This window comes from Lacerta agilis, chromosome 10, assembly GCF_009819535.1.
Source record: "Lacerta agilis isolate rLacAgi1 chromosome 10, rLacAgi1.pri, whole genome shotgun sequence".
Lineage (NCBI taxonomy): Eukaryota > Metazoa > Chordata > Lepidosauria > Squamata > Lacertidae > Lacerta > Lacerta agilis.
The window spans coordinates 25,942,939-25,964,046 of NC_046321.1; the positions used below are offsets into that span (position 1 = coordinate 25,942,939).

At 45.9% G+C, this 21,108-nt stretch overlaps 1 protein-coding gene across 2 annotated transcripts; it reads right to left on the minus strand.

Moving 5' to 3' along the window:
• Positions 1–7,053: 7,053 nt before the first annotated feature.
• Positions 7,054–19,303, minus strand: TXN2 (thioredoxin 2). Of its 2 annotated transcripts, none has more exons than XM_033162358.1 (4): positions 19,165–19,303; positions 16,040–16,320; positions 13,778–13,901; positions 7,054–7,784 (listed from the first exon to the last, which is right to left on the minus strand). In XM_033162358.1, the coding sequence occupies exons 2-4, from the start codon at positions 16,318–16,320 to the stop codon at positions 7,668–7,670; spliced, it is 522 nt and encodes a 173-aa protein (XP_033018249.1). In that variant the 5' UTR covers positions 19,165–19,303; the 3' UTR covers positions 7,054–7,667. The 2 variants fall into 2 exon arrangements, with proteins under 2 accessions (XP_033018249.1, XP_033018248.1); XM_033162357.1 differs by lacking the exon at positions 19,165–19,303 and adding an exon at positions 19,012–19,035.
• Between the last annotated feature and the right edge of the window lie 1,805 nt (positions 19,304–21,108).

Consider the following 21,108-nt stretch of genomic DNA (forward strand, 5'->3'; position numbering starts at 1 on the left):
AGTGTGGATAAACCCTCAGATAGCAAGCTTCTAGTGTATAAATACTATGCAATGTTCCGCTTATAGGGTCAACTTGCACCTAGGCAATAACTAATCAAAACGTGGACAAGGCAGAGAAGAGCACTAGAAGAGAGATAGCTCAGATGGTAGAGCATGAGACTCAGGGTCATGGGCTTGAGCCCAACGCTGGTCAAAGATACCTGCACTGTAGGGGGTTGGACTAGATGACCCTGAGGATCCCTTCAAATGCTACAATTCTATGATTCTAAGTAGTCTTGTAAAGAGACTAGCCACCAGCCAAGGACAATCAGGGCTGGACATCCTACTCATTGTGCTAGCTCATTGTGCTAGCCAGAGGCCATGACAGGTACATTATAAAGTTCCTAAATGCAAACATAGCAATAACATAACAAACATCAATAATATAAAGGAAGAAAAATGAAAAGTACCACCAGCTAGCTCAGCTTCAGATTTTAAACCCCAAGGCGTCCAAAACAATTGCTAGAAATAACATCCTTCTAAGAGCAAACCCACTTCTCTTGAGTGCAGATCCTTACATGGCCAAAATAATACCATTAACACACACAAAGGGATGGATTGGCAGATTTGAAGGAACCTCAAGATTTGCAGAAATACAAACAAGTTTTAAAGGGGGGGGGAAGCTAATGGGGAGTAATCCCCAAGCAGCCCAGTGATGATTAAGTATGCTGAGTGACCACAGAATGCCAACTCATTGTTTGGGGTGAGGGGATGGAATTACACATCCTGGGGGAAGGCAGGGCTGGGTATCTGGAACCCCCAACGGGAACAATTGACTCCACAACATCTTGTTGCAGCTTGCTTTTCTTTTGTGTGATTTCACAGCTCTAACCACTGGGCAGTACAATCTCAGGCAGAGTCAGGTAGGTGTGTGACCTGTTAAAACACCAAGGCTGACGGTCAAGGTAAAAAATATATGTATATAAAAATAAGCAAGACAGGAACATTCTTCCGTCAGCTATTTTAGGAACAGTTGGTTTTGAAGTCAGTAGTGCAGTGGTACATAAATTGTGATCACTGAAGCAGAGCAAAGCGTTTTCTGCAAAAGAGGCACACTGCCCTTTTTAGTAAGACAAGACTAGAACAATGCAAGCGGGACCTGCAACTAAATGTTGCGGTGCATCCCTAGTGCCTAAGAGGAGCGTTCCTGTTCCAAGGCTTCAGACAACCTGGAAAAGGAGCCTTACAGTACTTCTGCAGACTCCGAGGAGGGGAGAGAAGAGTTACAGGAGTGAGGAAGGCATACAGAATGCCTTTCTCACACACCCTGCCCCACAGCCCCCCAAACCAAACGAGTGCTAAAGGGTTGCTAGCCGCTTCAAACCTGAGTATTTTATAGGTATCCAAGTGGGATCTGTAACAAAGTGTTGCAGTGTGGCTGCCAGCCAGCCACGCCCTTTTCCAGGGCACTCCACCCTGTCCTCCTTCCTTGCTCATTTTCCATCCCCTCCCCAATGGTCACTGAGAATGCTGTTCCCATGGGGCTGTTTTTAAGTCTGCCCCCCGCACTTACAATTGCCTTCCCCCTAAATATTTTTAGCACTTCTGCAAACCCCAGGGTTCCCCCAAACCTGCCAACACTTCTTTCTCAAGAGGACCTCTTTGGCTACAGGCCTGTCTGCACTGGTCACCTGAGATGGCTATTAGAAGGGGGTGATGACGTGTCTTAAACTAAGCTGGACAGAGAAGCAGAGCTGCAACTAAAAGGGAGTGGAGGGAGAACAGGACATCTTGGGAAACAGCCTTACCCCCACGTTTTCCATCCAAACCAGCAGGCAGTTTCCCGGGATGTATTTGCAGTGTGTTGCTGTCCCCTGCCTCTCATTTAAGACTTCCCCACCCCCACCCCCTGGTTTCCAGAAACCTGAGGCCTTAGGCATGCACACAGGTATTTGTTTATCCGTACACATCCAGCCCCACGGGTCGCCCACCCTCCCTGTGCCATGGAAGCCTGAGGTCCATTGCAGGGTTGCACAGAGTTTCCCCCCCCCCCTCACAAAGCTATAATTCTCGGCACCCTTAGCAAACGACAGTTTCCATGATTCTTTGTGGAGGAGTCATGTGCTTTAGATGCATGGCGTGTCATGAGAACTTCTGCCAAAATGCTGCTTTAAGTGCTTTCCTTCCTAGCAGTGCAGCATGACGACAAAGGCCTTTTCAGTGGTGGCCCCTCTGAGTTCAGAGTTCCTTCCCCAAGAGGCTGCACCTGGCAACAATTTCACAAGTTTTTAGGTACCAGCCAGGTCTTCTTGTTGTTGTTCAGTCGTGTCCGACTCTTCGTGACCCCATGGACCAGAGCACGCCAGGCAGGCCTATCCTTCACTGCCTCTCGCAGTTTGGCCAAACTCATGTTAGTAGCTTCGAGAACACTGTCCAACCATCTCATCCTCTGTCGTCCCCTTCTCCTTGTGCCCTCCATCTTTCCCAACATCAGGGTCTTTTCTAGGGAGTCTTCTCTTCTCATGAGGTGGCCAAAGTAGACCAGCCAGGTCTAGACATTCTTAATCACATGGGCATTTTTGTGTGTGTGTTGTTAATTGCTTCAATGTATATAGCTCTGAAAAAACTGAATTTGACAAAAGGGTGGCACATGTGAAGGCCAAAGAGCAGGCAAGCGCCCTTCTCTTGCTAGTAGTGATCAGCTAGGGCCCACAGCAATTCCCTTCTGCAGAGGCAAAAAGGGAGAGCCAATTAAGTCAGGGCTGGCTGCATAAAAGTAGCATCTTTGCCCTTCTGCTTCTCTGACATTTTCAATTCATAACTCAAAAAGCATTCAAAGCCTCAAGAGATTTTAGGCCATTTTAAAAGCTGCTAGTGATTTGGAGAGGGCGAGAGGGAGGAGATGCATGTCACTCTCTTTCTTCGCTGAAATACTCACAGGCAGCCCCCCCCCCCACTTTGTATTAGAAAGAATCAGCAATTGTGACTGTCACAAAGTGATGCACCTATTAGGGGTTGTCAGTAAATCTCCAGCTTGTTGTACACGATACCACCCAGGCCCCAGAGCCTTGGAAGGAAGCGATAAAATAGCCAATTTATGCAGGCTCTTAAATACACAATGCAAAGTCACAGTGCCTGCAGCTGTTTTTTCCTGTTCTGTGTTTATGGCAGGGCACTGAAGTTAACCACTGTAGAAAACATACCAGGCCTGCTCCCCCTCCCAGACTTTTCCTGCACGTCGCTGACAATGCCTCCCTTTGCTAAAGGCAGGAAATGTGCTTGCTCCAACTATGCATAGCGCAAGCATGGAATCTGGCACCCAGGGCTGGAATCCAAAGTCTCGAGAAGCTAAGCTTCTATCCCTCATTGTCGCAGAGAACAGTTTCAAGCTGTGATGAAAACTCTTCAAATCTGATGAAAGAGCATCAGGTCCCATGAATCATGGAGGCAGCCTTATTTAGATCCATTGAAGAAGCACAAGCCCTGCTAGATATAGCCTGCTTCCAGAAGTGGCCAACTGGATGCCTTTGGGAATCCCACAAGCAGGATGTGAGTGCAGCACCTTTCCTGTTCATGTTTGCCAACACCTGGTATTCAGAAGCACAATGTCTCTCTGATCCTGGAAGTACTATATAGTCAAGACTAGTGACCTTTATGCTCCATGAATTTGCGTTTCCCCCTTTGCTTTAAGTTGGTAGCCAGCATACTTTACCTGCCCGTCCCCCCCCCCCAAAGCCAGCATCACAGCTTATGGCAACAACAGTAGTGGCAAGTGTCCCTTGAGACTGGTGTAGCAGATAGCAGGGAGGTCAGAGGTGGGCAGAACCAAAGCGAACTAATTCTGCTTTTGTCCCCCATCCTCCTCCCTGCACAGTTCTGCAGGAGGCAATACAGAGACTAAAGAGGAGGAAGCTGACAGCTAAGGCCGCAGTCTGGACTGGCAGATGGAGGCTGCTGGCCAGTGCTCAAAAGGACCAGCCTCCACTGGGTAGCAAGTTCCATCGTTTAACTATGCCCTGTGTTGACAAAGTACTCCTCTTTGATCTTGTCCTACCATGCAGCATCATTGGACGCCCCTTGGTCAGACTACTATGAGCGAGGAAGAAGAACACCTGCTCACTTTCTCCAGATATCACCTCCAGGTTACTGATCGACAACCCTAAATCAGAAATAAGGCAAGACCCTACTTTGGCTTTCAGTGTTTTGCAACAAGAGAGAACATTGTAGTTAGGTGGACATTGGAGGGAAAACTCTGTGGAGGCAAGACACCATGGCTTGCCTTCCATGCTGGCAGTAATTGTCCCATCTGCACAAGGATTTACACTTGTGCAATGGGACTTTCCTCCTCCCCCTGCACACAGACTCATCGAATTGTAGAGTTGGAAGGGACACGAAGGGTCATCTAGTCCAAACCTCTGCAATGCAGGAATCTCAACTAAAAGCATCCATGACAGATGACCATCCAACCTCTGCTTAGAAATCTCCAAGGAAGGAGAGTCCACCACCTAGTGTGGGAGTTCCTTCCACTGTCAAACAGCTCTTGCTGTCAGAAAGTTCTTCCTGACGTTTAGTCGGAATCTCCTTTCTGGTAATTTGATTCCATTGGTTCAACTCTATATTCCATGTGACAGATCTTTAGATATCTGTCTAGCCCCCTCCACAAATCTGCACCACAGGATTGGGAGATCCCCCAGAACAGATTTACAAGGTATGCAAAGGGAAGGAGGGTGGGGGGAGCTGATTTGCACAAGTGTAAATCCTCATGCTGACAGGACAGTTATTTAGCACTGTTTTTGATACAAGCCTAGATTTAAAAAACAAAACAAAACCCATGCCCTTTCAAACCGTTCTAAAGAATCCTTAATAACAAATACCTAACATTTTGTTTAAAGTTTCATCTACAAAATTTGATCCCCATAGCAAAACCTCTGTAGCAACAGTCAAGGACAAAATTAAGAGTCTGGCCTCCTCCCTCTTCCTGGCACCATTTCCTGAAGCTGGCTGGGCAGCCTCTTTGAGGACTCTGGCAGGAACATTGCTGCCTGGGCATTTAGGGCTGTCTCAAAGAAAGAGAACTCCTTTAAACTCTTTCTGATTGCCTTGTGCTGTAAGGAAGTGGGCAAAACTCCCTCCTCTCCAACAAACCCCTTCAGATCTTGACTCTGTACATAGAGAGAAGAGGAGCATGCTAAGAGCCAATAAAGTGTTATGTGCAAAAAACAAGGACAAAAAATGTTAGCTTCATTAAAAATCTACATGAATCAGCAACAGAAGCATCTATGAAGATAGCAGTGAGTGGTAACAAGCCTTTCATATTTGGTTTTTCAGGGTCAAAGCTACTTCCTCATCCAAAGAGAAAAAGGATGGGTGTGGCAGGTGAAGAGGCTGGCCACATGAAGGAAGCAGGCAGCCACCCGTGTGGTTGAAAGCAAGACACTCCTAAGGGAAGAGCAGAAGGGGAGAAGCTGGGAGGATTTACATTAAATCACGGGTGAAAACAATTTTTTAAAAAACAGCCACTATGATCTAAAGGGTAAGAGTAGTTCCAGCCTAAAGGTATGAATTATTCACTCTGCTGTGTAACATTTCCCCCAATAAGGTTATGGCTTGAAATACGATTCCTTTTCAAATAGCTGAGGGTAGAACCATAAGGCAAAAAGGAAAACCAGACCCTGACTTCTTTTAGCTGTGCTTCTTTTGAAATCTTTGCTCAGCACCAGGCTGTTACGTCAAATTGAGTTCCAAGAAGCTCTAACAGCAATGGGCGGCTAGATCTAAAAGCTCAGCCCTTCCCATGTTTGCAGGTTTTTCCATTTTTTAAAAAAATCATCTTTATTGAAAATTATGTTTGCAGGTGTTCTCAAACAGGTCTGGCATTCTAGAAACCATTTTTTGGAGGCCCAACTGGTGCAGTGGTCCACCAGTGAACAAAATAATTTTTGCTATGCAGCAAAAAGAAATTTAATAGCTTTCTTTGGGACATATTGACAAGTATCTATCTCAGCATCCTATCTCTCCCATATCAGCCATTTGCATGTTTTAAGGAAGAAGTATTCCTATCCATCATGCTCTCTGCCTCTGGCAAGGATTAGCATCCCTGTTTAACAGGAAGTATGTAGCAGCCCAAGGCGCTGAGAACTCCCAACTACTGCCAGCTCCTACATTTTGACTGTTTAACCTCTAGGGCCATACTCAACAGAAACAGAGACTGCTTGGACCTCAGAAAATAGTCACCAGTGTTTTTATTTTCTATGAATTTGGCATCCATGTTCCCAGCTGTGCTTATATTGTTTGCCAATCCACCACCCCCTTCCTGAAGATTTCAAAGATGATCTGCAAAGAAAGCATTTCATGTTCATCACTGAAAAACTTCAGGGCTGGCCCCTGTTAATGATGGTGAAATGGGCCATCTAAGGAAACAGATGGGGAAACGCCATTAAAGCACTGGTGGGGAACATGTGGACTTCCAGATGTTCATGGAATTGTAGAGCTGGAAGGGACCCCAAGGGTCAAATAGGCCAACCCCTGCAATGCAGGAATCTCAACTAAAGCATCCATGACAGGTGGCCACCCAACCTCTGCTTAAAAATCTCCAAGAAAGGAGAGTCCACCACCTCCTGAGGGAGTCTGTTCCACAGCTGAACAGCTCTTACTGTCAGAAAGTTCTTCCTGATATTTAGTCGGAATCTCTTTTCTTGTAACTTGAAGCCATTGGTTCAAGTCCTACCCTCAGGAGCAGGGGGAAACAAGCTTGCTTCATCTTGCTGGATAACAAACTCCCATCATCACTGATTCCTGGCCAAGCTGGTTCAGGCTGATCAGAAGTGGAGTCCAAAAACACAGACTCCCCATCCCTGCACTACTTTCGCCATGAGGACTGGCATCACTGCAACGGGCTGCCTAAGTATCTTCTAGTTTGGTGAAGGATGGGTGATCCCAAGACCCTCCTTGCCAACATTCCCCTGCTCAAACCCACAACCGCCCAAGCCAAGTGGAAGGGCTTCAGCTTTCCTGCAGAAGGGAATAACCTTCTCTCTCAGCTTATAAATTTATCTACAAAAAAGGGAATGGAGAAATTACTAAAGCTGTCTTTATTACAGATCTACCCAAAAAAAAGGGGGGGGGGAGATTCCAAACAATGTTTCTCTTCATTCGGTTTATAAACAGCAGCGCACAAGGAGGGGTGTGTGTTGAAGCAGTGGCCAAAGAGAGCCACATGATTTAAAAGTACCCATGGACAGAGAGGGTGGGAAAGGACGCAGACTGGAGAGATGTAGCAGGGGAACTGGTTTTTCTAAGAAAGTCTGCCACCGTCTCTCAAGGGCAAGCAGCTATTAATTGTACAGGATCTGGACTGGAGCAGGATGAGGGAAGCTTCTCCCCTGTCTTTGTTGGGAGTCTTCCATTTCTTGCCATGGGTTATTTGCTGGCAGGCAGGAGGATCTATTCCTCTTCTCCCATGGAGTAACCAGCTTTCCCATCAAGCTCAGAACCATGGCTGTTTGTCCCCACCTCCCAAGGAGAAGGCTGAGCTAGAATGGTGCAGCCCGTTCCCTCCCAAAACCAGACACCAAGCCAACTGCTCCAAGGCAGTTCCACTGTCCCTCATCTCCACCCAAGGAACTAGGCTTAAAAACAAAAAGGGGGAAAGAGTCCTGGGGCATATTCACACACTTGGCCTGGGTTGCTCAAGGTCCAATAAGTTTCTTGAGGAAGGCTTCCAGCTGATCCTCATCTTTTATCCCTACAAACTTATCCACCACATCGCCGTTCTTCATAGCCAGGACTGTGGGCACTGCTGAAACCTAGGTACAAAGAAGGAAAGAAAGAGGCAAGCAGAATAATAGCTATGCTCCACTGACCTGTGAACATCATTTCAGAAGTCAAAGCAAACATTAAAACAAAGATAGGACGCTGTAAAAAAGGTGAATGATTAATGTTTCCTCATATTGGAGAGCTCTTAAGAAATTGAACAGGATCACTTGGATTTTTTTTAGGGGAGGGGTTGTTTTAGTTTTAGAAAGATGACTGTCAAAAGCGTACAGCTCCAGCATGGAGTTTGCATTTGGCAGAAAAGAAGTTTCTGCTGGTACTCTGCATGCTAACAAATGCACTTTCCTGCTTGGAGTAAGGCAGGGATGGCTAACCTATAGCCCTCCATATATGACTGGACTACAGCTCCCATCAGGCCCAGCAAGCATGGTCTGAGGCAAAGGTAAGGGGAAGATGGGAGTTGTAGTCCAACAACATCTGGAGGGCTACAGTTTCCCCCATTCCTGGACTAGAGGGAAGGAGGAGACTGCCCTGAAGCTGCACTGCCAACTTTCTGAAAAGCAGGCTGTCTGGTAGAGGAAGAGCTGACCAGGATGCACTCTGCGGCTGCTTAAAAGCTCACCATGCAGTTTGTGTAGCTGTGCAGAGGCTTGGCATCTGACTGTCACCTCTGACCATGTGGTAAGCAAGTGTTACTTCCCCCCACTCCCTGCCCAGTTGCACAGGTTTATAGTACTGCTGGAGGGTTTGTGGTTATAGCTTACCAGACAGGAAGCTTTTAAGCAGCTCCTCCTTGGCTCCTGATCATCTATTTCTAGCCCGCATCTGACATCAAGTTCACATACAGCAATACTCCAGTTCTGCAGATGTCATTGCCTGACTTCTTATCCCTAAATGTGGTTTTAACTGTGCCCAAACAGAAGTGGAGAAAAATGGATGTGTCCCTCTTTGCGGTGTCAAAGTTGTCAAAGAGTGAACATGACAGACTTACAACATCCAGGGTCTGTGTGTGTGTATTAGATAGAGGAGACGCTGCATTTGCTTATTTTATTTTATTTATTATTTTATTTATCATTTCTGCCTGTCACAAGGAGGGCACAGAAGCTCTGTCCTCTGGAGTCCCACCCCTCTGCCTTCAAAGGGTTGGCCAGAGATTTGCTACGCGGTTTCAAACCTGTATTTGCATCCAAAGTAACTAACAACATGCTTTATATCAGGGATGGGGGAACCCATGGCCCTCCAGAAGTTGTGGGACTCTCCATCAGTCCCAGGCAGCGTGGTCAATGGCCAGGGACGATGATGGGAGCTGCAGTTCAACATCTGGTGGGGGAGGATATCCAAACTCTGCTTTAAACAGACGGAAGCCTTCAAATTTCTTAAAGCACAACTACTGAATACACACAGCCCAGCCACCAGTATATTTATTCTAAGAGTGATGAAGCAGAACACCAGAAGGCCACATTTGTACCATTCATTTAAAGCACCATGATACTACTTTAAACAGTTATGGCTTCCCTGCAAATAATTATGGGAGCTGTTGTTTGTTAAAGGTGCTGGGAGGTTATAGGAGACCTGTCTCCTATTCTTCTCCCACAGTTCCCTGGGAAGTGGGCTTGACTGTTAATCCACTCTAGGAATTGTAGCTCTGTAAGAGGAATACAGGGTCTCTTAACAACTCTTCAGAACCCTTAGCAAACTACACCTCCCAGAATTCTATGGGGGAAGCAGGGACTGTTTAAAGTGGTATTGTAGCTCTCTAAATCAGGCATAGGCAAACCTGGCCCTCCAGATGTTTTGGGACTGCAACTCCCATGATCCCTAGCTAACAGGACCAGTGGTCAGGGGTGATGGGAATTATAGTCCCAAAACATCTGGAGGGCTGAGTTTGCCTATGCCTGCTCTAAATGTATGGTGTGAATGTGGCTCAAATTTCTGGAGTCATGCTACACCCCTCCCCCTCCCGCAAGTCGGTTTATTGATCTATCAGCTTCTTACTGCCGAATTTTGACTAACAATTGAGAGGACAGCCTGGGATCAGGCAACAACAGGAAGAGGATCGGCAGGGGCTTGCTAGCTGAGTTCTGCAGGGCCCAGTGCTTTAAAACCACAGGCTATGGGGCCTCCCCACATGTGAACAAGCCCATTAAAGGAGTCCAGAGACTGACAAGAGAGGAATTTGTAAATATTTCAGAAGGGGCTGACACATTCCACAGCTCCCCTCTGGCGCCCTTATCTGCAGACAGCTCAGCCACTGGGTCGTGTCCTATCCTTATCTTGCCTGCTGTCCATCCCTGGAATGTGCTCTCTCATCAAACACGCTCCCAGCTGTGCTGCGTCTTGCAGCCATCAGCAATTTGCCACACGCAAACCCTCCCCAATGGAAAGCCCTGGGAGATCTGGCTTCTCTTTTGACCAACGCTCTGGACTCAAAAGGCCTGTTTCAGCTGGGCCCCACCCTTTCCCCTCTGCTGGCCAATGCAGTGCAGCTCCTTAAGAGTGCCACATCCTATGGTTAGTCCAGGATGTGTGTGTGTGTTTAAAAGCAAAACCTAATAAAGGCTCAACATGCAGCAGATTATAGATTATGGTTAATTGATGTTCTTTAGTGCCCTCTAGGGGACAACTATAAAAATTCCTGGGCCCTCAAAACACTCCCAGAAAGCTCCACTTCCCTTCATTTTTATAAAGAGCCAGATGCTTTGCTTGTGGGGACATGTGGGATGCAAATAAGCAATAAAAGCACTTTATAGAGCGAGGATCCAGTACCCTATTCTCCCCATGCCCAAATTGCAGCCACAAAGCAGGGAGCAAGCTGTATATAAAAACGGCTTGCCCTAAGTTACACAGGAAGTCTGGGGCAGAGCAAGGTCTCCTGGGTAGAATGCAAAGAATGTTAACTGCTGAGTCACTCTTCCCGTCCACAGTGTAACGCTACAAGGGCTTTTTCTATGCTAGGCATAAATCAATAGGGCGTGGAACATTTAATCGTTCCCCATCCATACCAAGCCAGACTCAAAACCTGAATTTAATTCCCGACATGTGGAAAATATACACTAAGTAAAGGACAAGCAGCTAATGCCCTCCATTCTTTGAAAACTGGCAAAGACTCCTTAGGAGGTTGTGATTAGGGTTTGAAACTGAATGAAGGTCACAGGAAGATATTAAGCAGGAGGTTTTGAGTATTATGTATGACCTTTATAATTATATACTTGACAGTGCAAGAAGTGTGTCTGTTGTTTGTTTGTTTGTTTGCGTGTGTGAGAGAGAGAGGGGGGAAAAAAGTTCGAACCTACAAAAGTTCGATGCCCAGATTTCAAGGTAGGGCTGGGAATGTCCTCTGACTGAAATCCTAGTGAGTTACTGCCAGCCAGTTTAGTAGACAATCTTCGCAAAAGTCTAACTTGATATAAGGCAGCTTCCTATCTTCCTATGCTTTTTGATTCATGTCTCATAACTGTTTGCTATTTTAAGAATTTTAGGCGATGTCTTTAAACGAGCAGCAGCTGACCCACTTTCCAGCTCACCCCATACCCCGCGAGGGGTGGGTTTGTTCCACTTCTTTCCCCAAATGCCGCCAGAGGGGCTTCCGAAGGAGCACATTTCCTCGAGGGAAGGGGAGAGGAAACAGAAATAGTTCCTTCGTGCCAAATAGCTGCCTTTTAGGTTTTAATTTTATAATCAGTGCTTCTCGCCGTAATAGGTTGATTCAAACTGCTTTTGTTGGGTCCACCTGAAAGGCAGCATATAAAAGAATGATTGGTTACAGGTCACGTTGTTGAGGTGGGACACCAGGACTCTGGGCAAAGGAGACCAGAAGTTCTCTTTGTTCATTCCACTCACAGCACCATCTGTAAATCACCCAGCGGCTGTGCGAAGAGAAGGGTCACCACTGGAACACTATTGACTCAACTGGAACATAACAAGGGATGGTGGCAGCAAGCCAATGTTTAGAGGCGGTGGGGAAACTGAAAAGAGTTCAAGGCAAGGTGGCAGCAGGCTGAGACAGGCCCCTCTTCCTGCCTCTCTGGGAGAAGTTGCATAGCAAGGAGAGGCCCCTGGCCTGAAAGAGGGAGAAAGGACCAACTAAGCAAGAGGAAGAGACATGGGCAGGGCCGGCCCACCCGTTTAACAAATGAGGAATTTCTCCCAGGCAATAAACTAGGTCAGCAGGAGATGCCTAGCCATTTCACCACCAGAAGAAGATGCAGCAGCAGCACCAGGACTTTGGCCCAGGGTGTCCAAATGCCTTCCCTATTTGGGAATCAGGAGAAGGAAGTTCTGGCCAGAGCTGAATCCATTCTGGGAAGAATCCCTGTGAAATTTTTTCGCTGCAGGAAAATACTTCATGGATAGATGCTCCATTGGGACAGCTCCGGAGCCCAGGGCAGGTCAGGGCCTGTGTGAAGGAATGCACAGGCATTCCAAGGCTCACAGAGGGGGTCCCCTCCCTCCCTCTCCCTTCCAAAGAATCTGCCGCTGCAGAAAACTTGTTGTGAAATTTTCAGGCTGAGATGGTGGGCCGCTGTCTTGTAAACAAGAGTGAGGGAGGGAAGACTGATAGGAGCAGGAGATTTACTGCCTATTTGCATGGAATCTGGAGGACTCAAAAACCCCGGCAGAGTAGAAAATTGTTTAGGATCTCAAGGCCACAAACTAAAAAGAAGAAGCAAAAATCATTTTGCCACATGAAGACGTCTTACACAAAACACCAGGTCGCTGGACTTCTAGTCCAGCGTTGCTTACTTCAGCTAGTAGTAGCTTTCAAGGATCTTAGGTGCCTCAGGGCCCGTTAACTGGAACGCTTTTAATCAGAGATACAATATGGGGCTTTATTCCTGCAAAGTGTACACTCTTTCACTAAGCTATGGGCTTGCCCTTAAGTGAGACTGTAGAGGGAGGGCCAAGCATATCTTTCCTTGTTTTTAAAATTTCCACCACCAATTTCCACTGCCCCTCTACACTTCTAAATTTAAGTACATTATCAGACAAAACTCTTCTTATGTCCTAAGTGTCAGAGGAAAGGACCAGCCTTCTGTAAAGTTCTGCATATTGAATCTGGTAGCCTGTACAGAAAGGATTCTGTAAAAAAAGAACAAACCAACTAAGAAAAAGAGGGGGAGTTAAGAATAACAGAATTGTCGAGTCGGAAGGGACCACAAGGGTCATCTACCATCCAATATGGTCCAACCCCCTACAATGAGGAAATCTTTTGCTCAACAAGCAAACCCACAACCCTGAGATTAAGAGTCTCATGCTCTATGGACTGAGTTATCCCAGCTTGTATGAAGAAATAAATTCTAGGCTTACTGTTATCTGGAAATGGGTCTTGGAAATACGGGTTTCCTTTGCAGGGAATGAGCATCTCTGCTTATGATCACCTTGGTTACAAATGCTATTCTTGACACTCTGCAGTCCTACTACCTTCTAAAGCCAGGGGTAGCTGATGTGCTGCCTTCCAGATGTTATTAAGACTCCAACTCCCACCATCCTAATCACTGGCCATGCTTCCTGTTGGGAGATGGAGTCCAATGTCCAGGGGGCTAGCCTGGTACTAAGCCATCTGATGCCTGCCTGCCTCTTGGCATCCTCCATAATGCAACAACTCTTCCCACACAATGACCATCAAGACTTGAGTTGGCTGCTCCAGAGTCCCTTCTACCATCACCCAGGGATTCTCTCCCCACAGACAAAGCCTTCTTGCCCCGCCAGACCTTCATCTCTCTTCTGCCACAGCTCCCCTATTAATTTATTGAATTAATGCAACTTCTGTCACCACTCTCTGGTTTATCTCAGTCAAGACCATGAGTCCCGTTGAGCAGCCTTTCCCAGCCTGGAGCCCTCCAGATGTTTTGGACAACTGTGCTGGCTGGGGGTGATGGGAGTTGTAGTCCAAAACATCTAGAGGGCCCCAGGTTGGAAAAGGCAGCTCTTCCTAAGTTCCGAATCAGAACAAATGAAGAGCAAACCAAGTTGTTCTATACAACTCATACTCTGTATATTTCTTAGGAGGCTTATGAGCACTTACCTCGTATTCAATGGCTAAGTCTGTGTGGTCGTCAATGTCTACTTTTGCCATCAACACCTTCCCCTTCTGTTTGGCCACTATCTTTTCTAGCCTGGGGCCCAAGATCTTGCAGGGACCGCACCACCTCCAAGGAGAGAAAAGGAATTAAGAGTTCAGTGAGGGAAAAGCAAAGGCAGCAGGAAAAAGGTGAAGCTTCTCAAAACACTCTGAACTCCTCCCCTATTTTCTGGGGGTGAGCTTGCCTTTAACAGCTGCAGGAGAAACCCTCTTAACTTTAAACATCAAGCCTGATATTGATGCCTGTATTGCTAAATTAAAGAACAGCATGCATGTGCTGGGCAGGTTTACAGCAGTTTTAACAATTCAAAGGCCCGAGCTACAAGGAACACTTTACAGACAGCTTGGTACATTTGAGCCACTTTCATGCTGTTTGTGCCATAGGGTGAATGTGGGACAGAAAGCAGGAGAACCCCATTTTCACCAAGAGCCCTTTAAAAACTCATAATAGTGGTAGGTACCTCGGGTTACAACCACCTCAGGTTACAAACACTTCGGGTTACAGACTCTGCTAACCCGGAACTAGTACTTCGGATTAAGAACTTTACCTCAGGATGAGAACAGAAATCGTGCGCCAGCAGCGGTAGTGGGAGGCCCTATTAGCTAAAGTGGTACCTCAGGTTAAGAATGGTTTCAGGTTAAGAATGGACCTCCGGAACGAATTACGTTTGTAACCAGAGGTACCACTGTATACATTCCAGCCAACACAGGTGGTCTTATATTCCCTTTACAAAGTGGTCTAAGATCCGCCAGAGAGATGTAGTCCAATAATATTTGGAGGTCACCAGGTTGGGGGAGGCTGCTGTAATGTGTCAAACTATAGCCTATCACATGCTCAGGGAAGATTGTTTTTAACATTAGGCAGTTTCCTAAGGATGGGAGCAGAACTGTATAAAGAGAAAAATTGTAGCTCATCACCTAAACTGAACCCAGATACTCGCATAGAGGTGTTTTGAAAACATCTTGGAACCCTTTCCTTATGCAGACAGAAGCCAGAGTAGTAAAAAAGCCCCAGATATACCACTACATGTGAGGATCACACAACAACTATCTGTTTGGACCAGAGTACACTCATTTAGGATCCCACTGCTAGTTCTCAAACCTTGTAACTTTGGCATAATAGACCCTTGAATTATCAGCATACAGGACAGTTTTAGGTGCCGTTCTTTCCTACACCAGTTTTGCACCTGAGCAGAAGAGACTTCATGTATCAAGGTCCCTTGCAAAACATACCGCGACAAATTTTGTACTGAATCAGAAGTACGATAGTGAATGGATGCCATTGCGCCATTTGGGTTATAAAAAATGTAAGCTTGCACTCTTGTGTTTATGTTTTGCTTGGTTTTGTTGAAATCAATAAAAAAATAAAAACTTTGCCCTTTCAAAAAGAAGAGCATGGGGTTGCCGGGGGGTGGGGGGAGAGGAGAAAAAGCCTCCTAATTCTTGATGCAATGACACCTGGACCAAGCTATTCCATGCCACACCTACTTTCGTCCCTTCAGGGCTGTCTGGGACTAACTGCTTTTGAGCTGGCATATTTGGAATGAAGGTACTGAGGAAGTCAGCTAGCTCCCACTGCTTCCGTGGTCGCTAAGCAGCCACCCCCACAGTGGTTCTCGTCTCCTTCCTCTCCTACCAGATCTGACATGGAAAGTGTCTAGCAAAACAAAAACTCCAATAGCACCTGAGAGCCGCAGGCAGACTCTTGACACAGTTCAACCAAGTTAATTTTTAAGACTGTTTTGATCCGAAAGGTCACATAGCTACACAGATGTTTGCAGTCTCTCTTTATTGCTAGGGAATAGCTCTAGCTATATTGCAATCTGCACCAATCTGCTATATTGCAAACAGCCACCACCTACACATGAAATACATAAAATAAAAACTTTCCAGCTTTTGCCATTCACTTATAACAAATGAACAGGGAGATGTAACCCAGCAGCTGCATATTTTGGTTGCATGTAATTCAACATAATTCATGTAACAGAAGAGGGAAGATGCCAAATTACCATTAATGGACATGTTGCATGCCACTATCACCCTACTTCATAGCTAGAAGGGGACTCAGAGGACTGGACCATCCACACATTTATCCAAGTTGTGCATTTGTGCACACTGTAGTCTAATACACACATGAACACTAGTCGGGCAGGAAATGATGCCGACAACTTTAAGCCAAGGAGAAACAAAACCCTCTGCACTCACTGGGCGTGGAAATCAATCACCACCGGCTTCTCACTCTTCAGAACTCTGTCTTGGAAGTCAACCCCATCCTGGATATTAAAGGTGTGCCTGAAGACCAAAGTAGTGGAAAATGTCCTAGTAGTTGCAGGCACAGTGGTGAAGGGGACGGGCAGGCGCCAGGTGAGATTGCAGGGCGCAGCCGAAGCCCGGCAGAGAAGCAAAGGTGGCCGTGAACGGAGCGGCGCAGAGAGCTGCTTGGCAGGGATGGAGAGGAATGGCCTGAGGAGGAGCTTTTGGGCCATCTGCAAAATGAAAAAGAAAAGCAACACAGTTGGGGGAAAGTCATCAGCACTTGCAGCTTCCTGAACTCTGCTGGTGTATTCCCACCACCAAGACCCCGCGGATCACTGCTTCCTTCCCTTTCCAGTCAATTCCAAGGATTCCCATTCATGCCCCTATCTAGTCTCCACTGTTGCCCATGCTCCTGCCTCCTAGGTTCCCAAGCTTTCACCTTATCCATGCCCTCCAGAATTTCAGATACACCAATCATATTTACTGCACATACAGCACACACATCAAAGTGTTGGGCTAATGAAGAGTAAAAAGGGCAGGCCCTACCTGCAGGCTCCCCATTTAACCTAAACTACCTTTTGGGTTACAATCTTTATCCACTATCTTTACCCTTCAGCTCAGTCTCACTTAAGCACTGTCAGATCACATGTCAGCATGAAGGGCATACTGGAATTATGGTGCATGAAAGAAAAGATCGCCCTTTAACTCTCTGGACAAATATGCAGTCTTTCAAACCAGGGGGTGTTTGGGTAGGTCCTCCCAGTAGAGGCTGGTCCATTAGGGCAAATCTCAGTATGCCCTCAGCCAACTTTCTTCCTGCTTACAACCAGTCCAGGGAGTGGTACTGGTTGTCACCTTCCTCCTCCTCGGTCTCAGTCCTTGTAGAATGCAGCAGGAGTGGGCTAAAAAGTAGTTGGCTCTGCCTGTCATTGGCTCTGGGCTCCCTTCCTTACATTCTACCAGTCTCAGTGTGTACTAGCCGCCATTGAAGCTCCTCAGTCAAATCACACTTTTAAACCTTCCTTTTTTGTTGCTCCTGGCCTCTCCAGTCCTATAATTCTAGCCTAGCCTAAGCTGGTGGATACCAGGCTTTTTACTGAACAGTTCTTATTTGCAAACAATGTCCTCTGGTGGCCACGGTGGGCCCAATTATCATATTGGAACATCAACATCTTCCTTTCTGTAGCACACTATTTCCACTGTGATTTTGGCTGGGTTTCTCAGTGTAGGAAAATGCTTTACCATTCTGATCCTAACAACCTGCGAGGCACAACCGATTGTGTGATAGATAGAAAGCAACCTGCACAACTTCATTTTTCGGTTCATTACCTGACAACCACAATCTGGCTGCTCTACTAACACTCATATGCACCAACTGTGGTACAAACTACTGTAGTAGAGCTAGTCACACTTAGCTCTTCTCAGTGTTCAAAAAACTTGACATGTATTCTGAGATAGCTCAGTCAGTAGAGCATAAGACTCTTAATCACAGGATTGTGAGTTTGAGCCCCACATTGGGGGAAAGATTCCTACATACCAGGGGGCTGGATGACCCTCATGGTCCCTTTCAACTCTATAATTCTATTATTCATTATCTCAGCAAGCTTAACAGCAGTCCTGTAAGATTATTATCCCCACAGCAGCAAGACACTTCCATAGGGGCTAGTAGCATGCAGAAGAGAAGGAGGGCATTTTCACCAATCTCAGATAAACAACAGCACTAAGCTACCAAATTTTTTGCATCAACAGGCTGGACTAAATGACATATGAGGTCCCTTCCAAAATACTCATAAAGGATGCTATGGGAAATTTGTTATTTTAGTTACTGCCTCAAAATATAGGCAGAACACAAACACTGTTGTATTTTTTTTTTAACAACTGGAGTGCATTTGCAAACAAATATGTTTTCTTTAGCACTTAATAAGGTTTGCCTCTGGTTGGTTGGTTGGTTGGTTTGGCCTAGCACCACCCACCTTGAAACAAATTCTGATTGCATCTGCTTCAAAATGTGTTTTCCTAAAACACATTTACATGCAAGAAAGGATGTTTTCTGTAACAACCCACCCTTTTATAAAACATTTTAACTTTCAAAACATTAAGTTTGCAAAATTTAGTGAGGATGATTAAAAATACATTTTCTTAAGTAAAGGCAGGCAATGTTGCATTATTCAAATACAATGTTAAAACCCAGTATTAGGTAAACATTTGTTGTTGTTTAGTCGTGTCTGACTCTTCGTGACCCCATGGACCAGAGCACGCCAGGCACTCCTGTCTTCCACTGCCTTCTGCAGTTTGGTCAAACTCATTATTGACATCCAGTTGATATTTAATTGCTCTAAATGCATTGAAATATAACAGAAGGATATATATTTCTAACCTTCTGTCCTACCCTAGTTACCCTCCAGTCAGCTTAATTCCTAACCAAGTTTGCCAGCTCCCTCCACCTTTAACTTTGGCACCTATATGCCAAAGGGGGGGGGGGGAACAATTTTCCTAACAGGGAAGGCAAATGATGAGAAAAGTTCCATCCTTTACATTTGGTAATCGGGAAGGAGAGGGGCGTTTTTCTGAAACTGATCTGGCAAGGCTGCTTCCATTCCACAGCTCTTCTTATTTTGATTTCTAGAACAGAAAGAACTGAAGCTCGGAATCTAACCCATGGCCTCAAGACTCGCGATCTGGGAAACCTCCTCCTCCGGCCTCAACCAGAGGCTGCGGTTACGGAAGGGTGAGAAAAGCGCACTCTGCACATGTTCAGAGGCAACCTCGTCTGATCTACAAACTGGTTGAAATGAAGCCCAGCTTATTAGTGCTGCTTAACTAATTGCCATCGTGGGCTCTTTGGCGGAGGCGGGATAATAATGTAAGTTGAAGGAATATAATAATGATAACCACCATAAGTAATTAACGTTTCACTTGACCTCCTCCATTTCCTCTACTAGCGCCTCTCCACTCAGATACAGCGGAGAAAGTGTTACTCGTGAGTAAACAAGCACAGCCCCCCCCTGCTGTGCAGGCGGGTCAGCGACCCCCCACCCCCACCCCGCGCGACCTTCTCCCTTCCACCTTCTCACCTTTCAGCCCCCCTTTAGAGTGTCTCGCGGCCGCCACACTGTGGAATCAGACGGGCCGGACTCTCCTGCCAGCCGATTGGAGCGGCAGTGGGAGGAATGTATGCATTCTAGCCGGATGATTGGCTGGCGAAAGGGCAGCTATTGAGAAACCTGGGACGTGGTTGGCCTAAGGAGGGCGCGTTCGGCTCGCAGAGGAGCGCGTCCTCCGCTCTCTTATTGGTTAAAACGCAGCCGCTCCGAACGCTGGGGTGTCGGAATTTTCACGCAGCCTCGGGTTTGATTGGCTAAAAAGCGTCAGTCAAAAGCATGAATATCCGTCCGCGCTGTGGCCTCGCTCCTCGCATCGGGGAACCAAGGTCAGAGTACACAGGATGTGCCCAGGGAGGTGGTATGAAAGGCGGGTTTCCAACATGTTCATTTCGGAGTTAATAATAATAATTAATAAATATATATATATATTATTTACATCCCGCCCATCCGGCTCTCCTAACAGCGCACTGATTTAAGCCAATCTTGGCTTAAATCAGTTAAGCTGCAATTTTTGTTTATTGTTAGTCGCTCTATTTATTTATTTATTTGCTTACTACCGCCGTTCTTCCGAGGATCGCTCGGATTGGTAGAATAGAATTAAGCAGGGAGGGCAGAAGGCAGATCGGAATCTATTTGTAGATCTTGGGGGTGATTTGCTGTAGATTGGCAAAAGGTTTCAGATTCTCTCTTTTTTTTAAAAAAAAAATATTTATTGCATTTTTTAAAAAACAAACAAAACACAAAATACAAACAAAACACAAAAAATTCACAATCCATCAATTGCTATTTTCCATTGTGTGGGGACTTCCCTCAGCCCCCCACCCTGAGCTGCATTGTCCCAACTATCTCCTATAGCAGGTTCCTCTTCTCAAATCTTAAATTTTAATAAAACCCTTAACGGCCCCAGCCCAGTATACCCGAAGGAGCATCTCCACCCCCATTGTTTTGCCTGGACACTGAGGTCCAATGCCGAGGGCCTTCTTGCAGTTCCGTCACTGCAAGAAGTGAGGTTACAAGGAACCAGGCAGAGGGCCTTATCGGTTGTGGCACCCGCCCTGTGGAACGCCCTCCAATCAGATGTCAAGGAAATAAACAACTATCTGACTTTTAGAAGACATCTGAAGGCAGCCCTGTTTAGGGAAGTTTTTTAATGTTTGTGATGTTTTATCATGTTTTTCATATTCTGTTGGGAGCTGCCCAGAGTGGCTGGGGAAACCCAGCCAGATGGGCGGGATATAAATAATAAATTATAAACCTGGGGAACTTGTCACGGAGCAAGGGGAAGTTGTGAAGTAACGCACCCCACACCTACAAATAAACAATGAATCAAACAAACAAAAACTTCACTGTGTTTTTTTGAATGCAGTTTTGAATTGTGTTCTATAGTGAATACTGCACTTACCCCTTTTTGTATAATTGCAAAGATTGCCCATGCAGTTCCATCTGCACTGGTGGGGAACCTGTGGCCTTGCAGGTATTGCTGGGCTACAACTGACCATGGGCCATTCTGCTTTATACTCATCAAAGGGCCTAGCAAAATAAATGGAAAGGCTCCCACTGATTGCAATATTTCAAAATTCCTGAGCTTTTTAAAAAAGAAACCATTGAAATTGTTGGGCTTTTTTGGTTTTTCCCTTACATTTTGCCCCCAATGCCATTGTTACACCCAAAAAACAGGACATGTCAGGAATTTTTCTGACGTATGGCAAGCCTAGATTAAGCTTTATGAATCACCCTTCCCATTCCATAGCTGAGCAAAGACAGACACTACTTTTGTTGGTGGGCTTGGAAAACACTTTTTTTTTCTTTTAAAGTTCATCACAATAATACAACCGTACAAAACTTATATGCAAAATGCTACACCATTACAACAGCTGATCCATTTGATCATGACATGTCTTAAAATAAGTTAAT

What these genes read in the sequence shown, in the direction of transcription:
- TXN2 (XM_033162357.1), bottom strand. An exon ending in GTGATTGATTTCCACGCCCA is followed by an intron (nt 13,902 to 16,039) that starts GTGAGTGCAGAG and finishes CTCTCCTTGGAG; the next exon opens with GTGGTGCGGTCCCTGCAAGA. An exon ending in ACTTAGCCATTGAATACGAG is followed by an intron (nt 7,785 to 13,777) that starts GTAAGTGCTCAT and finishes CTTTGTACCTAG; the next exon opens with GTTTCAGCAGTGCCCACAGT.